The sequence below is a fragment of the Nansenia antarctica genome (genome assembly GCF_963989245.1).
Source record: "Nansenia antarctica genome assembly, chromosome: 8".
In the NCBI taxonomy this organism is placed as follows: Eukaryota; Metazoa; Chordata; class Actinopteri; order Argentiniformes; family Microstomatidae; genus Nansenia; species Nansenia antarctica.
The window spans coordinates 44,083,248-44,107,558 of record NC_137678.1 but is presented as its reverse complement, the minus strand read 5'-3'; the positions used below and the strand labels follow the sequence as shown (position 1 = coordinate 44,107,558).

Below are 24,311 nucleotides of genomic sequence, written 5' to 3'. Positions count from 1 at the left end.
TTATTTTTAGGGGCGCTTAGGTGGCGTAGCAGGTTAAGCGTTGACCATGAAACCGCAGGGTCTCCGGTTCGATTCTGGCTGGGGACATATCCTGCATGTCATCCCTCCTCTCTCTCTCTCACCCATCATTCCTGTCTAAATCTCTACTGTATCTGTCAATAAAAAACATGTAAAAAACGTAAAAATAAATAAATGTCTTTTTGAACATTTGTTACAGGCCTGCATACACACACACACACTTTGTTCACAATAAAAGTTCACAGTATTTTTATTTTTTTTAAACATACATATTGCACATACAGTATAAGAATGATTTCATTTATATCCCAACATCCAATCAGCACGGTTGATCAGTCTGACTGACAGGGTTTAGAAGGGTGGGTCAAGGCACTCCTAAAAGATAGCCTAGTTGGCATAGATATCAAGGCACTCCTAAAAGATAGCATAGATGATGGCATAGTGGATGGGCAGTTCCAGGCGCTCCTGTGTTTGGGGCAAAGTCTGGAGCTTCTCTGGTGGGGCCAGAAGACATGCGGTGGGGCCAATGCGCTGCCACACACAGCTCTCACACACTGGACCCCCAGAGTCTGCACTCTCCATCTAGAGAGACAGAGAGAGAGAGAGAGAGAGAGAGAGAGAGAGAGACATTCAGCATGGCTATGAGTGGGAGGGATATCAGAGGGAGTAATACACACGCACGCACGTACACACGTACGGAGGCACATGCCGTATGTGACAGGTAAATCTTGTTTTATAACCATTGCCGCCAAAACGCGTGATATGGCCCATCTACTCACGTGCGTGTGTGTCTGTGAGTAAGGAGAAAGTAAGGAATGCTACATGGACAAAAGGAAAAACATACATACATCCAATAATCAGCCATTGTTCTGTTGTGGCAGACGGGAGGCCCACTTACGTATCGGATGGGCAGCTTGCGCATGGCGATGGCCGAGTCGGCCATGATGGAGTTCTTACACTCCCGCACGGAGCAGAGGGGCGGCTGGCCTTCCGTCAGCAGGGCATCGGTCAACTCTGACCTCAGGAAGTACTCCTGACGTGGGGGGGTGGGGAGGGACAGAGGGACAGAGTGACAGGGCGTTAATCGTCTCTGAAGCAGAGATCATCTGTTTCTGTTTTTGACCTTAAAACTGATTTGACGGAAACCAGCCGAGAGTCGTTCTGAGAACTCATGACCACACTCGACATCCTGTTTCCAAACCACCTGAGTAGGTGTCAGAGATGGTGAGAACAGAGAGAGAGAGAGAGAGAGAGAGAGAGAGAGAGAGAGAGAGAGAGAGAGAAGGGGGGGGGGGGGTTATGAAGCAAGAGTGTGTTGTGGGGAGATATGGAGGGGCAGTGATAGATAGATAGATAGATAGATAGATAGTTAGATAGTTAGATAGATAGATAGATAGATAGATAGATAGATCAGTTGTATGTATGGGAGCAGTGCTCACCCCAGCCAGTGTGAGCAGGTTGGTGATGGACTTGGTGATGATCAGAGAGCTCTTGGCCCGCGTCACCGCCACATACAGCAGATTCCATTCGTCCTCTGGGACATCATCAGCTGTGGAGGGGAGAGGAGGGGGGGGGTGAGGTGAGGTCAACAGCACAGTGACAGGCCTGACTCCAATTCTCTGTATTAGAATCAGAACTGTCTAATAGATTCCATAGATGCAAATCCCTATGAGCCAAACCAAAAGCCACACCAAAATATGAATTCCGAAATCACACAAACGATTATCGTTGCGCTCCGATTGGCTGATCTGCTCCTCTGAGGAACACTCGTGCACACACAGAGACACTCACACACACAAAGAGAAAAACTGAGAAAAATATGCACACACACACAGAAAAAAAAACATATGCACACACACAGACACACTAAATCTTCTCTCTGAGAGCTCCACACACACACACACGGGTTGAAAAACTAATGAATAACAAAAGAAGAAGAACGATGAAAACAGTGTGTTTTTTCTTCTCAGAACCTCCATGTCCATACATGGTGATTCTCTATGTCCATACATGGTGATTCTCTATGTCCATACATGGTGATGGAGCAGAGAGAGCAACATGAATGGTCTTTATTGTCATTGCTATAGTACAGGTACCAAACAACAAAATTTGGGAGGGGTGGCTCCCCTGGTGCTAGGAAAGAAAAAAAAAACTAAAAAAACAAGAAGGGAAAGGAGCTGGTTTACATAAATAAAGGCTATGTACACTATCCACTATACTATACTGTACAGATAAAACACTGTGCTGTACTCTATGCTATGCTATACCTATTCTAACATTTCCTATTTCTCTGCAACCTTATGTACCCTAGGGTTGTCATATTGCACATAGTGTTATTGCACATTCATTTAAAGTGTCACAGTTTGCAGGCTTGAAATGTACACATTTGTGCCTCAGCACTACACCTGTTTTTTTTTTTCAATCCAGCAGCTGCCATCAATCCGTCCAGACTGTCCAGGGCCCAGAACCTAGGTCTTTGCTGTGTTCAGGGCCTGGATGGCCCTGGGGTAGAAGCTGAGCTTTAGGGCTGCCACGATTAGTCGACTAGTCACGACGACGTCGATTACCAAAATTGTCGCCGACATATTTGGTAATCGACGTCGTCGCATGTATTTTTGGAGCTGAAATAAGATTATTTTTTATTTTTTATTTTTTAATTCCCTGAAGCTGCCACTGGCTAGCGTCTCCCAGTGTCTTTGATGTACATGCGCAGTGTCGGTCATCCGGGGCACACGTGACATCCCCGGAAAAACAAACAGAGAGAAATGTCTTCCCGTCCTCGTACGTCTAAAGTGTGGGGGCATTTCAACCACAACGTTGAAAAAAAGAATGTAAAAAATACAATTTGCAAAGCTGAACTCGCTTATCATGGCAGCACGTCTATGATGCTCGAGCATCTCAAAAGGAAGCACGTTGTGGCAGATGACGAGGAAGACGATGGCTCGTCTCGGTAAGCTAGTTAGCTTGTTATTGGCTAACGATATCGTTACGTTAAAAGCCTTCTTACATTATTTTACGTTATGTGCTGTAACGTTGTCATCAAAGCGATACTTATCAAATAGCTAAAAATATTGTCTTAACGTTACAGTGCTAAGAAGGCGCGTTCTACTATGGAAAGCAAAACTTTTGTACTCTGTACAAGTATTTATTTTTGTTTTTGTATTCTTTTGGTTGCCTAGTGCCTAGCCTACCTCATTTTACTGAGCAGTTTGCACTCTCTACTACTCTTTACATTACATGCAAGTGATGCCAGAAATAAATCTGCAAAGTTCATTAAAATATCTATTTTTGAGTGAACAATCATTTTAATTGTCTTTATTTTTAGTTAGCACATGCCTACAACAACAACTAACAACTTCAAGCTAAATTTAGAAGCTGATTTAGAAGATGATAGCTAAATAAGAGCGATTGAGTAATTGTGCGATAAGCTGTAATGTATTATCCGATTAGTCGACTAATCGTTAAAATAATCGGTGACTAGTCGACTATGAAAATAATCGTTTGTGGCAGCCCTACTGAGCTTCAGTCTGTTTGTCCTTGCGAACATGGTCCTGTACCGCCTGTTCGAGGGCAGCCGGGCAAAGTGTTCGTACCCAGGGTGGGATGGGTCTCTGGAGATCTTGGAGGCCTTCCTGAGGCAGCGTGTGTTGTACAGCTCTTCCAGAGAGGGGAGGGGGGCGCCGGTGATCTTCTGGGCCGTTCTCACGACTCTCTGTAGCGCATTTCTCTCTGCGGCTGTGCAGCTGGAGAACCAGTTGCAGATGCAGTAGGTGAGGATGCCCTCCACTGCGCAGCGGAAGAAGGCCACCAGTATCTCCTGTCTGGTGTGGTCCTTCCTGAGGACTCTCAGGAAGAAGAGCCGCTGTTGTGCCTTCTTGATGATGGCTGCTGTGTTGTTCTTCCAGGACAGGTCATCCTGTATGTGCACCCCCAGGAATCGGAGGGTTGAGACTCTCTCCACGCTCCCTCCGTCGATGAGCAGGGGCTGGACCTCAGATTTTTTCCTCCTGAAGTCCACGATGATTTCCTGGGTCTTTGACTGGTTCAGCAGCAGGTTGTTAACCTTGCACAGCTTGCTCAGCTGCTCTACCTCATCCCTGTACGCCGCCTCGTCCCCCCCCGAGATGCGTCCCACCCCGAGATGCGTCTGCAAACTTTACGATGGAGTTGCTGGGGTGGACGGGGGTGAAGTCGTAGGTGTAGAGGTTGTAGAGGATGGGGCTTAGCACGCAGCCCTGGGGGGACCCAGTGCTGAGTCTGAGGGCTGTGGAGGTGTGGGAGCCCACCCGCACCCTCTGGGGGCGGTCGGACAGGAAGTCCTTGATCCATGCACATATAGAGTGTGATAGTCCCAGGTCTAGTAGTTTGGTCACTAGCCTGTCTGGAAGGATGGTGTTGAAGGCAGAGCTGAAGTCCACAAAGAGCAGTCTCGCGTAGCTGTTTCCCCTCTCCAGGTGGGATAGAGTGGAGTGGAGAGTCGTCGCGATGGCGTCCTCTGTGGACCTGTGGGCTCTGTAGGCGAACTGGTAAGGATCCAGGTTGGGCGGGAGGCATGTGACTATGTGGGCCCGGACTAGTTTCTCGAAGCACTTCATGATGATTGGTGTGAGTGCCACCGGGCGGTAGTCGTTTAGGCAGCTCACCGTGCTTTTCTTCGGGACTGGGATGATAGTTGAGGTTTTCAGGCAGGGTGGGATGGTGGCCTGGGACAGGGACTGGTTGAAGATGTTGGTGAAAACCCCGGCCAGCTGGTCGGCGCATTCCCTCAGCACCCGTCCCAGGACGCCATCCGGCCCTGAGGCTTTCCTGGGGTCCACCGCCTTCAGCACGCGTCTCACTTCATGCTCTGTGAGGGTGAGGCTGCTGAGAGCTGGAGAGAGTGGTGTTTGTGTTGTGGTTACCTCCGTTCGCCCCTCGTCGAACCGGGCGTAGAAGGAAGGCTCTGAAGTTTGTCATGTGCTGAACCCCCTGCCACACCCGCCTGGAGTCGTTGCTCAGGAAGCATTCCTCAATCTTCTCTCTGTGGTCTGCCTTGGCCTCCCGGATGCCGCGCTTTAGGTTAGCCCTGGTGGTGCTGTACAGCAGTGTGCCCTTCCCTGCGAAGGCGTTGTCCCTCTCATTGATCAGTTTTTGGACCTTCCCAGTCATCCATGGCTTCGTGTTGGGGTAGACCCGGACCCGTTTGTCCACGGTGACTGAGTTGGTGCAGTTCACTATGTGGTTCAGAACCGACGACGTGAACTGTTCCAGGTCCTCATGCTCATATTCCTGCCATGAGGTGTCATTGAGGCAGATCTGCAGTGGAGCGGACCCTGCTGGCCAGGTTCTGACAGTCTTAGTGGTGATGGGAGCACTTTTCCTCATGGTAGTGTAGGCTGGGATCAGGAGGATTGACACATGGTCAGACATGCCTAGATGAGCTAGCGGTCTAGCCTTGTAAGCAAGCTTGATGTTGGTGTATACCTTATCCAGTGTTTTTTCTCCTCTTGTTGCACATTTAACATGCTGATAGAACTTCGGTAGTACTACCTTCAGGTCAGCATGATTAAAGTCTCCGGCGATTATATGGACTGCCTGTGGGTCCGCGCTTTGTTCACCACTGATGACGTCATATAGCCGCGCCAATGCTAAGCTACCATCCGCGTTTGGCGCAATGTAACCAGATGTTATGTAAACAGATGTTATGTACAGATGTTATGTACAACATCTGGATCTGATGAAGTGGAGAGAGGAAGAACATTTTGTCATTCTCCATGAATGAGCCTTTACAAGAGACACACACACACACACACACACACACCTCTGAACACTAGCGAAGTCGCTGAAGTCGCGAAGTCGCTTCGCCAAAACACTTTGGCGAAGTCGTCGGTGACCACCACCGTGTCAAACTCCAACCCCTTGGCTTTGTGGACCGTCCCCAGGATGAAATCTGAGAGAGAGAGAGAGAGAGAGAGAGAGAGAGAGAGAGAGAGAGAGAGAAAGAGAGAGAGAGAGAGAGAGAGAGACTCTCAAACCTGAACACGCATGGAAACAGTCGTGTGTGTGTACAGTAATCACAGTGTATTTGTACCTCCGTCTTTTGAACTCAGGTGGAACTGAAGAGTTTGTTTGAAGGAAGCAGGGGTCATAGTGATTGATGTTTACTTCATGATCACTTTTTATTTGTATTTTTTATGCCTGTCGAGAGAGGACACTGGCGTTGCTTGTTCGCTGCTTCTCCGCCCGAAATCTATAATTGCAGTATACAGAGTAGATTGTCCTACAAAGACACTTAGATTTTGATTTAGTAATACAAAAATGTATAAGACTACTTTCTTTCATTTCTTTTTTGTGTCTTTTTATTATTACTACTCGATCTTTTCAGTTTGTAAAGCGTCTTTGAGTGTCTACTGTAGAAAAGCGCTATATAAGTCTAATGTATTATTATTATTATTATTATTATTATTATTATTATTATTATTATTATATCACTGACCCATCTGTAGCTAAGCCTTCTGTACCATTGTGGTGTTTTATGTCTATGTCGTTTAAACGTGTGTGTATGTGTGTGTGTGTGTGTGTGTGTGTGTACCTGCGTTGTGAGGGTGGCTCTCGGTGCAGCCGCAGATGCGCTGCACCAGTTCGGGGATGCGGCTGTTGTACTTCTCCACGATGGCCAGTTTGACCTCCAGCTCGCGGTCCTCTGTGTTGGTGGCGTACTGCTTCAGCCCCTGGTAACCCCCCAGCGTTGTACTCCTGGCAAAGTTCCGGATGAAGCTGTCCTGAATTATTCCTGCACCACAGGGGGGATGGGAGGGGGAGATAAACATGAACATGTTTTACATTTAGCAGACACCTTTATGCAAGTAGATAGGGTCTGTTCCCTTTGCCACCCGGTAGGCGAGCACCAAGGTCTTGAATCTCCCAAGAAGAGAAGGTTTTAGGCCTTGGGAGAGAGAAGGTTTTAGGCCTTGGGAGAGAGAAGGTTTTAGGCCTTGGGAGAGAGAATGTTTTAGGCCTTGGGAGAGAGAAGGTTTTAGGCCTTGGGAGAGAGAAGGTTTTAGGCCAGGGAGAGAGAAGGTTTTAGGCCAGGAGAGAGAGAAGGTTTTAGGCCAGGGGAGAGAGAAGGTTTTAGGCCAGGGGAGAGAGGAGGTTTTAGGTCAGGGGAGAGAGAAGGTTTTAGGCCAGGGGAGAGAGAAGGTTTTAGGCTTTTATTACGGCCCGTGGAGGAATACTCCTTTCTCCCTAATAAATTTGGTTGGGTATCAAACTCCCAAAGTCTGTGAATGAAGACACACACAAATCTAATACAGGGTATATACAGGAATCTTGAGGTTAATTTCAATACCTTTCTAAGACTTTTTAAAGACCGTGTCAATATTCTTCCAGACCTCACCGCCACTTCAAGCTGTAACCGTTTACATCAGTGACACCTTTAACTTAACAGTTTTAGTTTGCAATAGACTAGACCACTATCATACAACAGAATTTCCGGTTTATCTTTGTTTTTTAATAAAACTAATACATTCACGAACTTTTACAAAAAAAAATAGGACTCAAACTCTTTGGACAGAGTCTAATTCAGAAAAATACCAACAAAATTCAAGACCTCATAAGACCTCATAAGACTTTTTAATACTTATTACAGGTCTTGATTTTCCCAAAATTGATTTATCAACTTTTAATACTTTTCAACACACCGCGGATACCCTGACATACACACGTACACCCACAGACACACAGACAGACACACACACACACACACACACACACACACACACACACAGTAGATTTGATGCCATCACAATCATTAAGAATCTCTGAATTTAGAATGTTTGGTTGCTGAGCGCAAAATATGATTTGAAAATATACACATTTTACTCATTGCCATAGAAACTAAGAATTATAAAGATGCAATTACTTTTGAATATGTTGATGTCACAATCAATCCTAGCAACTTCAGCAGAATGTTTGAGATTAGAATGTTTGGTTGATAGCCAGCAATGTTGAATGGAATTCAGTTTTGGTGGCAACAACCCCAAGACTAGACCTGTGACTTATTTCAACAAGCTAAAATTCCACATTTTTCAAAAATGAGCGTCCATACTCAACAAGTTGACCGTTCTGCCACACTCCAGGTGCTCTCTGCTGCAGGGGAGGGAGGCAGGTGTGCAACCAAGCCTCGGCTCACATCTCCAGTGAGTACCTCTCTCTCACCCCCAAAACTCTCTACAACTCTCTAAGTATTTGTAAAACTGCATCATTTGTGAAGAAATTACATTGTAACAAGAATTATTCAGAAATGTATCATGACTTCTTCTACAGCCTCCCTCTCCTCAGCCTCACACACCTGTGCAGGCAGCCGCCCCTGGTCTCCCACCCTGGGACACCTGGCTGAACTGGGAGCAGCGGTTCAGACACAACATGACCGTGCTCCAGCACCACTGCTACCAGATCATGAACGACCAGAACCTGTCTGAGCAGGATAAGGGTCGTCTGGTCCACATCGACAAGGGAATGCAGGGCTTAAAGTGGGAAAATATCCTGTGCCTGAAACTTTTTCTTGGGGGGGGGGTCACAGTTTGAGATATTGGGAGAGCGGGTACAGAAGACAGCTTCTTGTCTCACTGTTTAAATGCATTAATACTATTTTATAGTCAATACAAAATATATGTCTCAATGTTAAAATGCATTAATACTTTAAATGAATGTGCAACAATACTATGTGCAATATGACAACCCTTGTGTACATAAGGTTCAGATATAGGAAAAGTTAGGATATTTATAGCATAGCATAGAGTACAGCACAGTGTTTTATTGTATAGTATAGTAGTATAGTAGATAGTGTACATAGCCTTTATTTATGTAAACCAGCTCTTTTCCCTTTTTTATTTTACCCTTGGCCCTCGTGTTTTTAGTCTTTTTCCAAGCACCAGGGGAGCCCCCCCTCCTAAATTTCGTTGTATGGTACCTGTACTGTATTACAGTTGTTCTCAATTGCTAAAACACATTTCACAAAACTTTCCTCCATTTTCCCAAAACTCTAAACACAACACACTTTTCTAAAGCTACATAAGCAAAACCACACCTTCTCTCTTCAAAACTCAAACTCAAACCCTACCCCTAATCCTAACCCTAACCTTACTGTAACCCTAGCACCTAACCCTAACCCTAGTTTTCCCACATGTATGATAGTCATGCATAAAAATAAATCTGCGCTCCCTGTCTAACGTTATATCTAACATTACATATTTTACATTACAGTAAGGCTGATTTTGCATGATAGTCATGCATTTTTAGATATCTATTTCCCCCCTTTAAATGGCATATGATGTCCGAAATTTTACTAAAGTTCAGCCGCGAAGTTGTTGCACTGTTGTCCTATCGAGTTTTACGTAAATAAAGGTTTGAAAAATGTTACCGTATTCCCACATGTACCGTAACATGTACAATACTGTACTGTATCACAACTCAATGCAAACACTACAGAGGATCCATTACACACAACAATACTCACTGAAAACAATGTTCAGGGTGTGATGTTTTTTTATTTATTTATGGAACTATACCACACACACACACACACACACACCACAATCATTTGCAACAAGTGTCTTACATTTTGAGTCGTTATGTTTAATGAATGAAGCCAGGTGTGTTCATTGTGTTAAAATGTTGCTGACTGTGGCAAGCATTTTGCATCACAAGCTTTAATTTGAGAATTTGACATTTTGACGTTTAGATTTATGAGAAAAGGAGGATTGTGTTTTGTGAATTGTGTCTTCATGTGAAATGTGTTTATGGTTTTGGCAAATGGGAGCTAGTTTTATTAAATGTGTTTAGAGAACTGGTCATTTGGTTTAGAGAATTGGCTTTTGTGTTTTAGCAATTGGAAAAAACTGTAATGACAATAAAGACCATTCATTCATTCATAATACTGTTTTATACTTAATAAAAAATAAATAAAAATAGATGTCTTTAAAAGGCCAAACTGATTGCATCACTTATTAAGCCACTATCACTATAACAATACAGAATAAAATATATACATGTCTTTAAAAGAACAAACTGATTACTTATTAAGCCACTATCACTTATATTCTCCTTCTTGGCACCACGTCACATAAGGCTTCCCCGTCACTACTCAGGGTTTTTCCTGGCTCAAAATGAGGCGGAGGTGGTACCAGTGGTGTTTGACATCGGGGGGGACCCATGAAGCAGGGCTGTCTGGGGGTCCTTAAACGAGCATCAAACACTTAATTTCTTGCATTCTGGTGAATTGATATGCACCAATTTGTGCCCTTTCGCCATCAATTTATGGTGGAAATGTCATTATATATGTAAAGGAAAAAACTATATTCAGGCACCAGATGGCCATTCAAAATATAATGTAATATAATGCAATATAAGGCTCTCAGGCATTCTGTACTTTCAAATATGTATTCTCCTTGAGCAGTCAACATCAACTATCAGCTGTTTCGCTAGCAAACCCGAAAGCTAAGTTATTTGTGAAACAGCGCCCCCGCCACCACGTCGCCGCAATTGCATTTTTTATTTTTTTTATTTTTTATTCTCCCGCGCCGGAAATCCGGCACTGTGCCGGAGTACTTTAAGCCCTGGGAATGATGTCCAGGGCTTTGAGTGACCACCAGAGAGATAGAGAGGCCATCATTTGTTCAGTAGCATTGCTGAAGAAGAGGAAGGCCAGACTTATGGAGGAGGAAGAGGAGGAGGAGGTGGTGGTGGTGGAGCCTCCAAGGAAAAGGCAGAAACAGGAAGTCGTTTCCGGGGTTCCAGATTTGGCTGAGGAAATGGACTTCCTGTGTCTGAGACTTGGGTCCCTCACCCTCTGATTGACAGCTTGACCCCTCCTCCACTTTGAATGGACTGAACTTATGTGTTGAATTATTATTGATATGTTTTGAAAAAGTAGTATAGTAGAGGTAGTACTAAGATAAGATAAGATGGTAAGTAAGATAAGATACAATATGATTTTGAGACATGATGAATATCTCATCATAATGTAAATCAATTATAACAGTAGCACATCTACACATACATGCACATAGGACACACTCACACACACACTCACTCACACTCACACTCACACCCACTCACACACACACATACACACACACACACACACACTCACTCACACTCACACCCACTCACACACACACTCACTCACACTCACACCCACTCACACACACACATACACACACACACACACACACACACACACACACACACACACACACACACACACAAACCCTAACCCTAACAATGAAAAATAATACGTTGTAATACAAGCTTGCAGGAGTACAACAGTGTGTCTCTAGGAGTTTCTCCAGAGTCAGTCAGATACAGAGAACAGGGCAGAGTTCTTATGAGAGGAAGCCTCCGTTACCTCCCATTTCATAGTATGGCCTTGCTCCAAATCCAGTTTCCCAACATTGTGATCCCATGACTTAACTGTGGGTATCTCTCCCCCCAGAACCCAACTACAAGAGAATGTCTCCCAGGCTAACCGTGTGTGTGAGTGTGTGTGTCTGTGTCTGTGTGTGTGTGTCTGTGTCTGTGTCTGTGTCTGTGTCTGTGTGTGTGTGTGTGTGTGTGTGTGTGTCTGTGTGTGTGTGAGAGTGTTCATAAGTATGTTGTTAGAGGCCTTCAAATGGCTGGTCTACCTAAGAGAAGGGCCAAACAGTTAGCAAAATATTGCTCAGTATCCGCTGTTATTGGTAGCCGCTCAATATGGAGAAGGCGGTGCTTCCTGTACCCATGAGCTGGATACTGTCTGTTGTACAGTACTGATACTGTATCTGTCAACCCACTGGTATCATAACATCCTGTGTGTGGCAGAACTGGTTGTTGGCTCAGCATTACTGTAACAGATTGTTTCCATGATATCAAAATGCACTGTTAATATTTATGTCCTTTAGAATTGTACATGTATGTGGACATAAATAAAGCATTTAAAATGTGTGTGTGTGTGTGTGTGTGTGTGTGTGTGTGTGTGTGTGTGTGTGTGTGTGTGCGCGTGTGTGTGTTTCTGTGTGTGTGTGTGTGTGTGTGTGTGCGTGCGCGCGTGTGTACTCTTACCTTCCCCCCGGCTGTTTTCTGGCTGCCTCAGACGCCAAATGTCCAGAATCTTCTGCAGGCCAAAGTTCTCAACCCCCTGACGTGGAAGTGAAGGGGCAGGAAAACAAGGTCATAGATACACTTAAGATTACAATATATATTTAGTTTTTATTCCCAGCAGCCATTGAATGCAATAAAGGCTAAATAAAGAAAGACACATTTCTACGTTCATGGTTAACGTTGCTTGTGATGGAAAACGGTGGTAGAGTTTGCTCTGGCTCCTCATATAGGCGTTAAGTCATCTTGCAGGTGAGTTCTAAAATCAATTAGCTCTGTGTTAAGTCTGATGAGACCCTTCAAAGGTCAAAAGGGTCGATGGTACAAAACCGATGTTAACGAGGTACGCCTATTCATTCGAGGCACTATTTATTCAAGGTAGTAGATATTTGATGGAATGTCTCAACGAAACAAATGTCGCAATTGAGATGGTCGTCTGTAAGTATGGTCATATTTGGAGGTACCGTTCATTGAAACTCTTACAAGTCAGCTGTTATGATTATTATGGTTGAGTTTTGATCCCTCTCATGAGTAGAGCCAATCAGGGCAAGGCCAGATCTGACGTAAAACAAGGTAGAACTGTTGATAGACAAGGAATTATCCTTTCAGAGTAGCTAACCTTCAAGATAACCTTCAAGATTTTCCACCTGGCCTGTGTTTGTCATATACAACGGTTTGTTCAGAACAAGAATGGACCTATCGCTAAGCCACGCCCCAAAATAGAAATTGTCCAACTCGCTAATATCTGATGGTGAAAAGTAAAAAGAAAAACATGTCTATTACTTGCTGTGGTAAATCAGAAATCAGAAATTTGCCAACTCCCGCCATTGTAAGTCATTGAATGTCATTCAGTCACGGTCGGTCAGTCAGTCACTGTCAGTGAAGCGTTGTTTGTTTGTCCGAGTTTTCAAAGGGGCCGTGGCTAATGCGGGGTACACACATAAGGATTTTTTGGCCGGTTTTGGCACGATTTTTGGATGTCTGAAAACGACAGAAAACGAGAGAAAACGCCCGATTGTCAGATGGATCTTAACATTTTCCTATAACAAAATCCTGTGGTGTGAGGTGTGTTAAGAGTCAATTCTCTTCAATTGTGCAATCAACTCTCAACTCTCAATCAACTCTCAACCTGCTCGGAAAATGGGCGTGGGGAACGACAGATTCCGGACTAGAGTCTCGTTCCCCAAGCCAGAAATCTCGCGTGAACCCATCCTTTTAATATTGCCTTTAAATGACAAAATAATTAAATTAAGATTATATAATGATTAAAGCACTTTGAGCCGCAACGTTTGCAGGAAAAGCGCTATACAAATAAAGTTATTATTATCTAACGTAGTACCCTGACTGACCTGTACGAGACAACCATGTGCGACAGGGCAAATAAAGTGCCGAATAACGAAAAGAAGAAGTCAGCTCGCTTCTTGATTGGCGAGCAGGGTTGCCAGATGGGAATGAAATTTTCCACCCTAACCACAGTCTAAAACCGCTAATTCCACCAAACAATCTGGCAACCCTAGGATTTCTGCTCGTAATTATTGAACACATTTCACATTTACGATTGCCGGCCACGCCCATTTTCCGAGCAGGTTGCCGGGAGAGTTGATTGCACAATTGAAGTGAATTGACTCTTAACACACTTCACACCCCAGGATTTTGTTATAGGGAAATGTTAAGAGCCATCTGATAACCGGGCGTTTTCTGTTGTTTTCAGCCATCCGAAAATCGCTGAAATCGCAGAAAATCCTTATGTGTGTACCCCGCTTTAGCGATAGGTCCATTGTGATTGGCCGAGAGGTGTTCCAAACCTGGTTTATTCACCATACGTTGCGGTAATGTCCACGTGCCAACACTTGAATGACAAAGACTTGTTTATCACGTTACCGTGACAACAGTGGTCGTTTTGAGAACTATGTTTCTGAGTGCAGGGCAGAAATCACTACAATTTACAATACGTATTAACGGCATTGTTTTCTTTCACAATTCTCCAATTCACCATGTTGTTAAGGAACTGTTATTATCACTGGTGCTTTATTCTGAATAGTCACAGCTGAGGGGTTGTTTGTGTGTGTGTGTGTGTGTGTGTGTGTGTGTGTGTGTGTGTGTGTGTGTGTGAGTGTAGCGCATTTAAGACACTGACCCCTACGATGTGCAGTCTACAGTGGGGATTGGCAGTGATGAGTCTCACAGCTTCATCAAACACAGTGGCGTTGCTGCGCGCCAGGATGGCTATCTTCCCCTGCTCTGGACTCAGCCCAGACTTCAGGATGTCCAGTGTGTCCCCAGTAGTACCTCGCACACTGCCTGTAAACACACACACACAGACACAGACACAGACACAGACACAGACACAGACACAGACACAGACACAGACACAGACACACAGACACAGACACAGACACAGACACACAGACACAGACACAGACACAGACACAGACAGACACACACAGACACACACACACACACACACACACACACACACACACACACACACACACACACATTTGAAATGCTTAATTTATGTCCACATAAATACAAAGCGCATTAAGGACATAAACACTATCAGTGCAATCAGTTCATTGGGAGTCATTCATTTACGTTTGTGACTGTACAGCAACCATCGCAATATTAACACAGAGGTGGGTTAACAGATACAACAGCATTACTGTAAAACAGTATCTACTCTAAGGGTACAAAAAGCAACGCCGTCTCCATATTGAGCGGCTACTGATAATAGCAGATATGGAGCAATACCCTGCTAACTGTTTAGCCTTTCTCTTGGAGATGTGGCCCATCTGAAGGCCCCTAACCACCAGCTGGTGAACATGACCCAGGCTGCCAAACATGAAAACTAAAAGATGACATTTGTAGCCCAGTTGTGAGATGTTCACACACACACACACACACACACACACACACACACACACACACACACACACACAGAGGGGGAGGAGGGGAACATGGTCACGTATGGAAGTGTTTCCTCAGTGCTTACTCACCCTCCTGCTTCCCTCCCACAAGGATCTTCTTCTCTTTCTTACACACGTGGAGAATGGTGGCTCCGATGTAGGCGATATCAGCACCGAAACGAAAGCTCTGAGGAGACACACACACACACACACACACACAGCCTGAGTAGTGACACGACTTGAACAACCTGGATATGACAGTTCAGGCATGTGTGTGTGTGTGTCTGGGTTTCCGTTAACCGGTAATTACCGGTCTTTGTCCGGTAAAATCTGTCCGACAAATTTAAACCTCTTCGGTCATAATGTCCGGTGAAAATAATTCCCTCTAAGCACAATTTGAATACAATTCGCTAAAGTTTAATTGTCACATTCTGATTCCTTCTATATTAAAAAAGACGAATATATAGGCTATATATTTCTTTTATTATTATATGATTTGACGCCGGCATCATGATGACTCCGCGAAACAGCGGTAATAGCCTGCCTAGCGGCAGGGTTGCCAGATGGGATTGACCATTTACAGCCTAACCAGTCTATTACCGCTAAACCCAGTAGCCCATTCGGCGATAACCCGGCCCATCTGGCAACCCTGCGTAGCGGGCCACCATAATAATAATAATAACTTTTATTTGTATAGGCTAGCGCTTTTAACCTGCAAACGTTGCAGCTCAAAGTGCACCATAGCGAGCGAGAGGTAAACATGGCAAGACGTAAGCTTAACAATTACTACCAAGCTACAATGAGTCTGAGGAGAAGTCTGACTCTAAAGAGATGGAGGCGGCTGACGCCGTAGTGGCTCCTCCAGCCAAAAAGTCTCGAGGGTTCCGAGTTGAATGGAAAGAAAATTTCCCCTGGCTGCGTTTAGATGGGGAAGGAAAAATGTTCTGCTCACCGTGCAAAACATCGGGGAGGAATAACGGATTCACGAGAGGAGCAACGAATATGAGAATGTTGCACTTTTCAATAAAATGTTATAAATCTAGACATTGTGGTATTTCTTTATATACGTATCCCAGCCTACCTATCAATTGTTTCTCAATAAACAGTTATGTTCTCCTCATTGTCATACTCCCGAGTCCGATTAAGTATGATTTGACAGGCAGTTAAACTAAATGCCTTCCCAACCAGCGAGACCTGGTTATAGAAATAACGTTGTTTTATTGATAAAAAAGGGTAAAACTGGAAAGAGAAAATAGAAAACTCACATTAATCCCAAACAATTTAACAGACTTCAGTTAACGTAATGTGGAGTCCGTTCATTGATCGATGCAGTCTGTTCAGTTCCCAGTGTGGCGCGCGTTCAGCGCTGGACATATGGCATAGCGCGCATGCGAATCATGAAAGCCTATATTATTATATAGCTCGCATCTAATCGTATCGGATGAGAAATAGACATCAAACGGCATATATAGGCTACACAACAGTAATCACCGCGACAAAAAGTTATATTATATTTTAATATGATGACCGGAATATCTCACGTTTGTCCGGTAAATTGAAATCTTCCCGGACACGTTGACCGGCGCCAATTTTTTCTAACGGAAACCCTGGTGTGTGTGTGTGTGTGTGTGTGTGTACCTGGGTGAGGTAGTAGAAGTGTGTGTGTGTGTGTGTGCGTGTGTGTACCTGGGTGAGGTAGTAGAAGTGTGTGTGTGTGTGTGTGTGTGTGTGTACCTGGGTGAGGTAGTAGAGGTGTGTGTGTGTGTGTACCTGGGTGAGGTAGTATAGGTGTGTGTGTGTGTGTGTGTACCTGGGTGAGGTAGTAGAGGTGTGTGTGTGTGTGTGTGTGTGTACCTGGGTGAGGTAGTAGAGGTGTGTGTGTGTGTGTGTGTGTGTGCGTGTGTACCTGGGTGTGGTAGTAGAGGTGTGTGTGTGTGTGTGTACCTGGGTGAGGTAGTAGAGGTGTGTGTGTGTGTGTGTGTGTGTACCTGGGTGAGGTAGTAGCAGGCATTAAAACAGGTCGGGGTGAAAAAGGTGAGAAGGATACGAGACCGCTCCCCCCCCCCCCAAAAAAAAAAAACCTCATCGGATCTATATGATTCAAGGAAGTCACCTATTTTGGATTCAAAACGGCTAATTTCGACAAAAGGTGAGCGATTATCATGCCTGAGTAGAGGTGTGTGTGTGTGTACCTGGGTGAGGTAGTAGAGGTGTGTGTGTGTGTGTGTATGTGTGTGTGTGTACCTGGGTGAGGTAGTAGAGGTGTGTGTGTGTGTGTGTGTACCTGGGTGAGGTAATAGAGGTGTGTGTGTGTGTGTACCTGGGTGAGGTAGTAGAGGTGTGTGTGTGTGTGTGTATGTGTGTGTGTGTACCTGGGTGAGGTAGTAGAGGTGTGTGTGTGTGTGTGTGTGTGTACCTGGGTGAGGTAATAGAGGTGTGTGTGTGTGTATACCTGGGTGAGGTAGTAGAGGTGTGTGTATGTGTGTGTGTGTACCTGGGTGAGGTAGTAGAGGTGTGTGTGTGTGTGTGTGTGTGTGTGTACCTGGGTGACGTAGTAGAGGTGTGTGTGTGTGTGTGTGTGTGTGTGTGTGTACCTGGGTGAGGTAGTAGAGGTGTGTGTGTGTGTGTGTGTGTGTGTGTGTGTGTGTGTACCTGGGTGAGGTAGTAGAGGTGTGTGTGTGTGTGTGTGTGTGTGTACCTGGGTGAGGTAGTAGAGGTGTGTGTGTGTGTGTGTGTGTGTGTGTGTACCTGGGTGAGGTAGTAGAGGTGTGTGTGTGTGTGTGTGTGTGTGTACCTGGGTGAGGTAGTAGAGGTGTGTGTGTGTGTGTGTACCTGGGTGAGGTAGTAGAGGTGTGTGTGTCTGTGTGTGTGTGTGTGTGTGTGTGTGTGTGTGTGTACCTGGGTGAGGTAGTAGAGGTGTGTGTGTGTGTGTACCTGGGTGAGGTAGTAGAGGTGTGTGTGTGTACCTGGGTGAGGTAGTAGAGGTGTGTGTGTGTGTGTGTGTGTATCTGGGTGAGGTAGTAGAGGTGTGTGTGTGTGTGTGTGTGTACCTGGGTGAGGTAGTAGAGGTGTGTGTGTGTGTGTGTGTGTGTGTGTACCTGGGTGAGGTAGTAGAGGTGTGTGTGTGTGTGTGTGTGTGTGTAGTGTACCTGGGTGAGGTAGTAGAGGTGTGTGTGTGTGTGTGTGTGTGTACCTGGGTGAGGTCGTAGAGGTGTGTGTGTGCCACTAGATGAAGAGCGTTGACCGCTCCCCTGAAGGTGTAGATCTGCTGGTGAGGGTCTCCAACCAGGATCTTCCCACAACACTGAGACAACATGATGTCCATGATGGCTGAGAGAGAGAGAGAGAGAGAGAGAGAGAGAGAGAGAGAGAGAGAGAGAGAGAGAGGCGAGAGAGAAGAGAGAGGGGGGGGGAGAGAGAGAGAGAGAGAGAGAGAGAGAGAGAGAGAGAGAGAGAGAGAGAAGAGAGTTGTTGGCTCTGCTGACTAGACAGAGCAGGTCTGAGCTCGGCCTTGTGTGTACCTGTCAAGGACAGCCCTAGTCTCTCTACTGCACAACTGGGCCAAGTTATGAATGGTTAATAATAATAAGAATAATAATTATAATAATAACAATAATAATAATAACAATAATAAAGTCAAGTAAGTAAGTAGCCTTGAGAACCGATGGTTCTCGAGCCTAACGGCCCTATCTCCTGTTTCCATAGCGTGAGGCGGCTTGATGTACAAGTACACCCCCTGGACATAACGCTGGTATGTCTCAGGGTCTTACCCCCTCCAATCCAACCCTTAATGCTGAGAGCCAAGCAGGGAGGCATCGGGTACCATTTTTATAGTCTTTGGTATGACTCGGCCGGGGATCGAACTCACGAACTCACAAGCTCCCAATCTCAAGGCGGACACTCTAGCTGGTGAATATGAATGAGCGTGACCCATATTCACTGTGGAGCGTCTGTCTGACACCAGAGGTCTGGTTGTCTGTCTGACACCAGAGGTCTGTCTGACACCAGGGGGCTGTTCCACTAACGTTGATTAGTATATCAGCGATAAAAATAAATCAGGCGATCAGGCAACTCGGGATTGGAATTCAAGCCTCAGGTGATTCCTCAAACGAGGATCAGGCTTGTGTCATGAGTGTTCACAGAACACAGGCTTAGAAATCCTCCATATGGGTGCGTGCACGCAGACATAAAGAGCCCAGAAGAGTCAAACTGTCGAAATGAAGATACTCCACTCTGCCGGGGTCCTACTTTTGCGCAGCATTCCGACTTATTGATCTTTATGAAGACGGAAAAATAAGATGTAAAATAGTGCAATACTGCCGCAATTAACAAGGCGAGGGAAATGGTTTGGCAAGAAATTGCTGACCGATTAAATGCGTAGGTCATACTAGCCCCAGTTATTGTTATATGTTCATATTTTAATAAATGAATATTTACTACTGTGGTGATATCAGCAGCAGGCTACAAACCGTCATATCGTCACAATGGCATAGTGGTATCGACCGCTGCCATAGTATTTATTCGTCATTTTAAGACGGTGGTTCAAATCCTTCTTCTGACACACTTTTTACTGCATTTCGTTGTCTGAATCTAATCTAAAATCTCATCTAAAAAAGTATGTAGGCTATAAAATGATGGTGCAGGCTAATTTACAAGAACTGACACGATTACAATGGTGTTTGAAGCCTTTCTGAGTAGTAAATTATGTTCTTCTAACTCGACCCTGGATTTGGCATAGATTATTTGTTTCTTATGATTACTGATGGATAGATGATTCACTTAGACAGATATATATTGTAAATGGATTTGCATGAAGGTTAAATGTAAAAAATGTAAAAAATGTAAAAAATAAAAAACAAAAAACATTCAATTAAATCAAGTCTCGAACACGCAACATTCAGAACTCTAGCTGGCTGCCTTAACCACTGCGCCAGCCACACCGCTGTGATGTCGGCAATGCAAGTTGATAGACATACCTATTTTTTATTATTTATTTTTGTTACACTTTTTTTTATTTATCTATCGATCTATCTACTGCAGGGGTGCCCAATACGTCGATCGCGATCGACTGGTCGATCGCAAAGGTAGTATGGGTAGATCGCATGGCATTGAACAAAATCCAAAAGAAAAAAGTTCGCCTATCATCCATCCTCACTATGGCTTTTGCCACTTGATTGACGTACAGGTAAGCCAGTCTGCGATCTGATCTTTTCACCTACACCTAACACGCGGTTCACCACGCATGCGCAGTCAACCGCACCAACTACAAAATACAAAATACCGGCGAGACTAATTACCTAGTTAGCCTTCCAATTTCTACTATTTACTATATAATACTAAATAAAGGCTATACAAATGAGTGGGGAAGCTGGACCAAGTAAGAAACCAATAACGTATAACTTCCATCCAGAATGGGAGGAGGACTTTTTTACACGATGTGATATTGGAAATGCGTCTGTCTGATCAGCAAATCTACGATGGCTATTTCGAAGAAGGGAAATGTGGCAAAAGAGCGAAAACGTACAGCTGCAACGATAGCTTCTTATCGCGTCAGTCACGTTCTTGTTAAACACAAGAAGTCATTCAAAGACGGCGAAATTGTGAAAAACGTTTCTCGAGGCTGCAGATTGCCTTTTCGATGACAGATCCACAGTGGCTGATGACACCTTGCAACCAGCTCCTACAGCCCTGACTACCAGAAACTAGCTGCCTCCTCCCAGTGCCAGGTCTCCCACTAAGGTAGAGAAATGCATTTATTTCCTCCTTTCAAACTAGGGAACTACCTGTTTTGTATCTGGTTTACTTTTCTGTTTGTTGGCTATGGTACTGCAGACTGGCTGTCAGTGTGTGAGTGAGAGAAAGTGTGTGTGTGTGTGTGTGTGTGTGTGTGTAAGAGAGTGAGAGAGAGAGTGAGAGAGAGAGTGAGAGAGAGAGAGGGAGAGAGAGGGGGAGAGAGAGGGAGGGTTTGTGCTATGGCTCCCTATGCAGACTGGCAAATGTGTGTGTGTGTGTGTGTGTGTGTGTGTGTGTGCGTGTGTGTGTGTGTGTGTGTGTGTGTGTGTGTGTGTGTGTGTGAATGTGTGTGAGCAAGAATAGCAAAGAGGGAGGGTTTGTAATGGTCTTCTCCTGTGGCTGTGTGACAGAGAGAGGGAAAGTGTATTGTGAGTTTACTATGCAGGCTGGGAACTGTGTGTGTGTGTGTGTGTGTGTGTGTGTGTGTGTGTGTGTTTGTAGTACGTGCATGTACGTTTGCGATGTTGAAACTAGACTGGTAGATCTTGGCAGACTGGCTACTTGAAAAGTAGATCTTGGTTCCAAAAAGTGTGAGCACCCCTGATCTACTGTATCTATCTATCTATCTATCTATCACACTTTCAAAATATCAAGTTATCTATCGCACAATCAAACTATCTATCTATCGATCGATCACACTTTCAAAATATCAAATTATCTATCTCGTAAAAAGTGGGAACTAATATTTCCTAAAAGACACTTGACGGAACTGTCCTTCGGGATATAGTTTCCGCCTGTGAGACAATTTTGACGCACGTATTACCTAAACCAACCTCTAAACCTGCTCGCGACCAGAATTACTCAGAAGGATTGGTTGCATAGCAACCAAGCAGCGAATTATTTGAGCCACATTGATGGAACCGAACGCAAAATGAAATTATCGCCGATTAGAATATTATCGCTGATTAGAAGATAATCTCGCATAGTGGAATAGGGCCCAGAGGTCTGGTTGTAAGCTTCCATCCATCCACAGCCTTCAGGTGTACCTGGCGTGCAGTCTTGGGCCTCGTCAATAAAGATAGCATCATACTTGTCCAGACACGGCCTCTCTAGCTGCCACAGCTTCAGATAGCCTGGAGGGAGAGAGGGAGGGAGGGAGGGAGGGAGAGAGGGATGGAGGGAGGGAGAGAGGGAGGGAGGGAGGGGGGGGGTGAGGAAAGGAAAGAGGTAGAGAGGTGAGTTAGGCAGGGCTTGACGCTTACCTTTTTCCCAGGTAGCACTGTGCTACCATGTTGAAAAATTTAGTAGCACACCAAGAATTTCAGTAGCACAATGAAAATTGCGCAATTTTCGTCAACAACGACAACAAATTATCATAATCATAACATATCAAAATGATCATAACCGGCTCTTGGACGTAATAAAAATGGAGACTCACACAATGTAAAGGGGAAGTAAGAATATTAATTTCAGTTGGCCCACGGTTCGGTATGAACCTCGGTTTTTGGGTCACGGTTCACGGTTCGTGTTTTAAAAAATAAAATAATGCTACTATTTATTTACAAACTGTTACTTTATTTTGCTTATACTTATGGAACTTTAACATTTAGACACATTCCAGAATATGACTGGTATATTCTAAATATATATAAACAAAAAACACTTTCAAATGTAAAAAAAATACATAAACACTTTCAAATGTGACGTGTTGTGGATTGGAACTACGGATCATAAGCTTTCAAATGATGTGTCATACATTGAAATACGAAAAAAGATGAAGTTAGAGTCATTTGAATGTTAGACGTCAGGCACATATAGGGTTAACCTCTTTGTAATGAAACCGGAAGCAAACGCTGCTAGCGGCTAACAAAACACAGCGCTACGAGCGCATTTTAAGCGCATATAGGACTCGAACTTTCTGTTCACTGTTTTCATTCCCTCATCGCTTATACACATACGTTTGACTGCGCATGACAGTAGTTCAGCATTTTAGTCTTTTAGTCGCACTGGTGCGATTGAATGTATTTCAATAGTCGCACAGAAATATATTAACTCGCAAATGCGACCAAAACAGTCGCACTGTCGAGCCCTGAGTTAGGGAAAGAGGGAGGAGCTCAATAAGACACCGATACTGACTTGAGATTTGCGAATGGAATTGAAATATGAACATCTTCTACGTATTGAATGATTTGGATGTAGGGTCAAGTCCGTAAAGTCCTACCGTCAGCGCACATGTGGTATCCTGAATCTCTGCTCCTGTGTCCCAAGTCCACCATTCTGTCCCAGATCTCCTGGGCGTCATTCACAAACAACTGCAAAAACGCAAGTTTTTTTGGTGTGTTTTCTTTTAGAGGAAATGATATGGTAGTGATGTTCTTTGGGTTTGTACGATGTACTAATTAAGAAGTGTGTTGTTTGCGTGTGCTTCTATGTCTGCGTGTGTGGGAGTTTGTAGGGACGGAAGGTGTTTGTGGTGTTTGTGTAGTAGAAGTCAGGTGTGTGAAAAAAAAGCTGTGGGGTGGCGTTGGGTTCGAGTGCTGTGTCCTGTAGTAGGTGTGTCGTGCGTACCCTCTTCTGTTCCTCGCTGGTTATCTGCATGTTCCCTTTCGTGTTCTTGTACCTCGCGGGGACGTGCTCCGGGGTGATGTGCGTGTCGGCCGAGGCCATGTAGGCGGTGAGGGTCTGGGTGACCACCTTGGCGTTGACGAAGCCGCCGCGCCCCTTGGGCAGGACCCAGGCCACCGAGAAGGGCTTCACGTTGAACGACAGCTTCTTCTTCTCCTGATACCTGGGAGAAGAAGAGAAGACCGCGGTCATCGCCACCGTGGGAACCGAGTGACCCGAGAACAACCGCTTTAATGGTGAGAGAGAGGGGTTTGTACAGTTTTTTTACCACAACGCAGACAAAGAGGAAAACCAAAAGGCCAGACTATTTGGTAGTGCGGTTCATAAACAATTGACTGGTATGTAAACAACAGCGAGTAGAGACTCTGAGACTCTCAAAGACTTCACAAGAACAGATTGACTTTTTGGCAATAGTAATGAACAGTAATTCAACTGTGAGGCACAAACACAGACACATGAGTGCTTGACTTCTGATAAAACGCCAGACTGACTTCTTGCCAACGGCTGCAAAGGCCATGGAGTGAACCGTCCGGCAGTCTACGTTGGAGGGAAACAACCGCTGCGCCGCCATGGCAACCGACTTGTTGAAGGCCACGTACAGGAAACGGAGGTGTGGCCTCTGCTGGGCATACCTCACCAGTGTGGTGGTCTTCCCAGTGCCTGGAACACACAGCACTGACTTTTACCACTTTGTGTGTGTGTGTGTGTGTGTGTGTGTGTGTCTTCTGCGATTATCATGATCACTTATTGATAGAAAATCCTAGAACAAATCATGTAGGCCTAGTCCTGAATGAACTCGTCTCGTTGCCAGACACTCCCGCCCCAAATGTGTTGCATGTCACTAAATGGCTAAATGTGACTGCAAATGTGTCCTTTTACACTGCAATCTCTCACACTGTATCGGCCAGGATAGTG

The 24,311-nt window shown here is 44.8% G+C and overlaps 1 protein-coding gene across 1 annotated transcript in view; it reads right to left on the bottom strand.

Annotated features, from left to right (window-relative positions):
- Positions 1-305: 305 nt before the first annotated feature.
- Positions 306-24,311, bottom strand: part of LOC308164244 (F-box DNA helicase 1-like) — a 30,976-nt gene continuing 6,970 nt past the window's right edge. The window contains exons 10-22 of the mRNA XM_080538383.1: positions 23,888-24,056; positions 23,340-23,559; positions 22,993-23,083; positions 21,818-21,904; positions 18,232-18,368; positions 15,129-15,225; positions 14,270-14,433; positions 12,097-12,172; positions 6,590-6,790; positions 5,819-5,947; positions 1,458-1,567; positions 917-1,051; positions 306-600 (exon numbers count right to left, since the gene is read on the bottom strand). Of these exons, the coding sequence (XP_080394509.1) occupies positions 433-600; positions 917-1,051; positions 1,458-1,567; positions 5,819-5,947; positions 6,590-6,790; positions 12,097-12,172; positions 14,270-14,433; positions 15,129-15,225; positions 18,232-18,368; positions 21,818-21,904; positions 22,993-23,083; positions 23,340-23,559; positions 23,888-24,056 (1,784 nt within the window). The 3' untranslated portion in view covers positions 306-432. The remainder of the gene's footprint in view (positions 601-916; positions 1,052-1,457; positions 1,568-5,818; positions 5,948-6,589; positions 6,791-12,096; positions 12,173-14,269; positions 14,434-15,128; positions 15,226-18,231; positions 18,369-21,817; positions 21,905-22,992; positions 23,084-23,339; positions 23,560-23,887; positions 24,057-24,311) is intronic.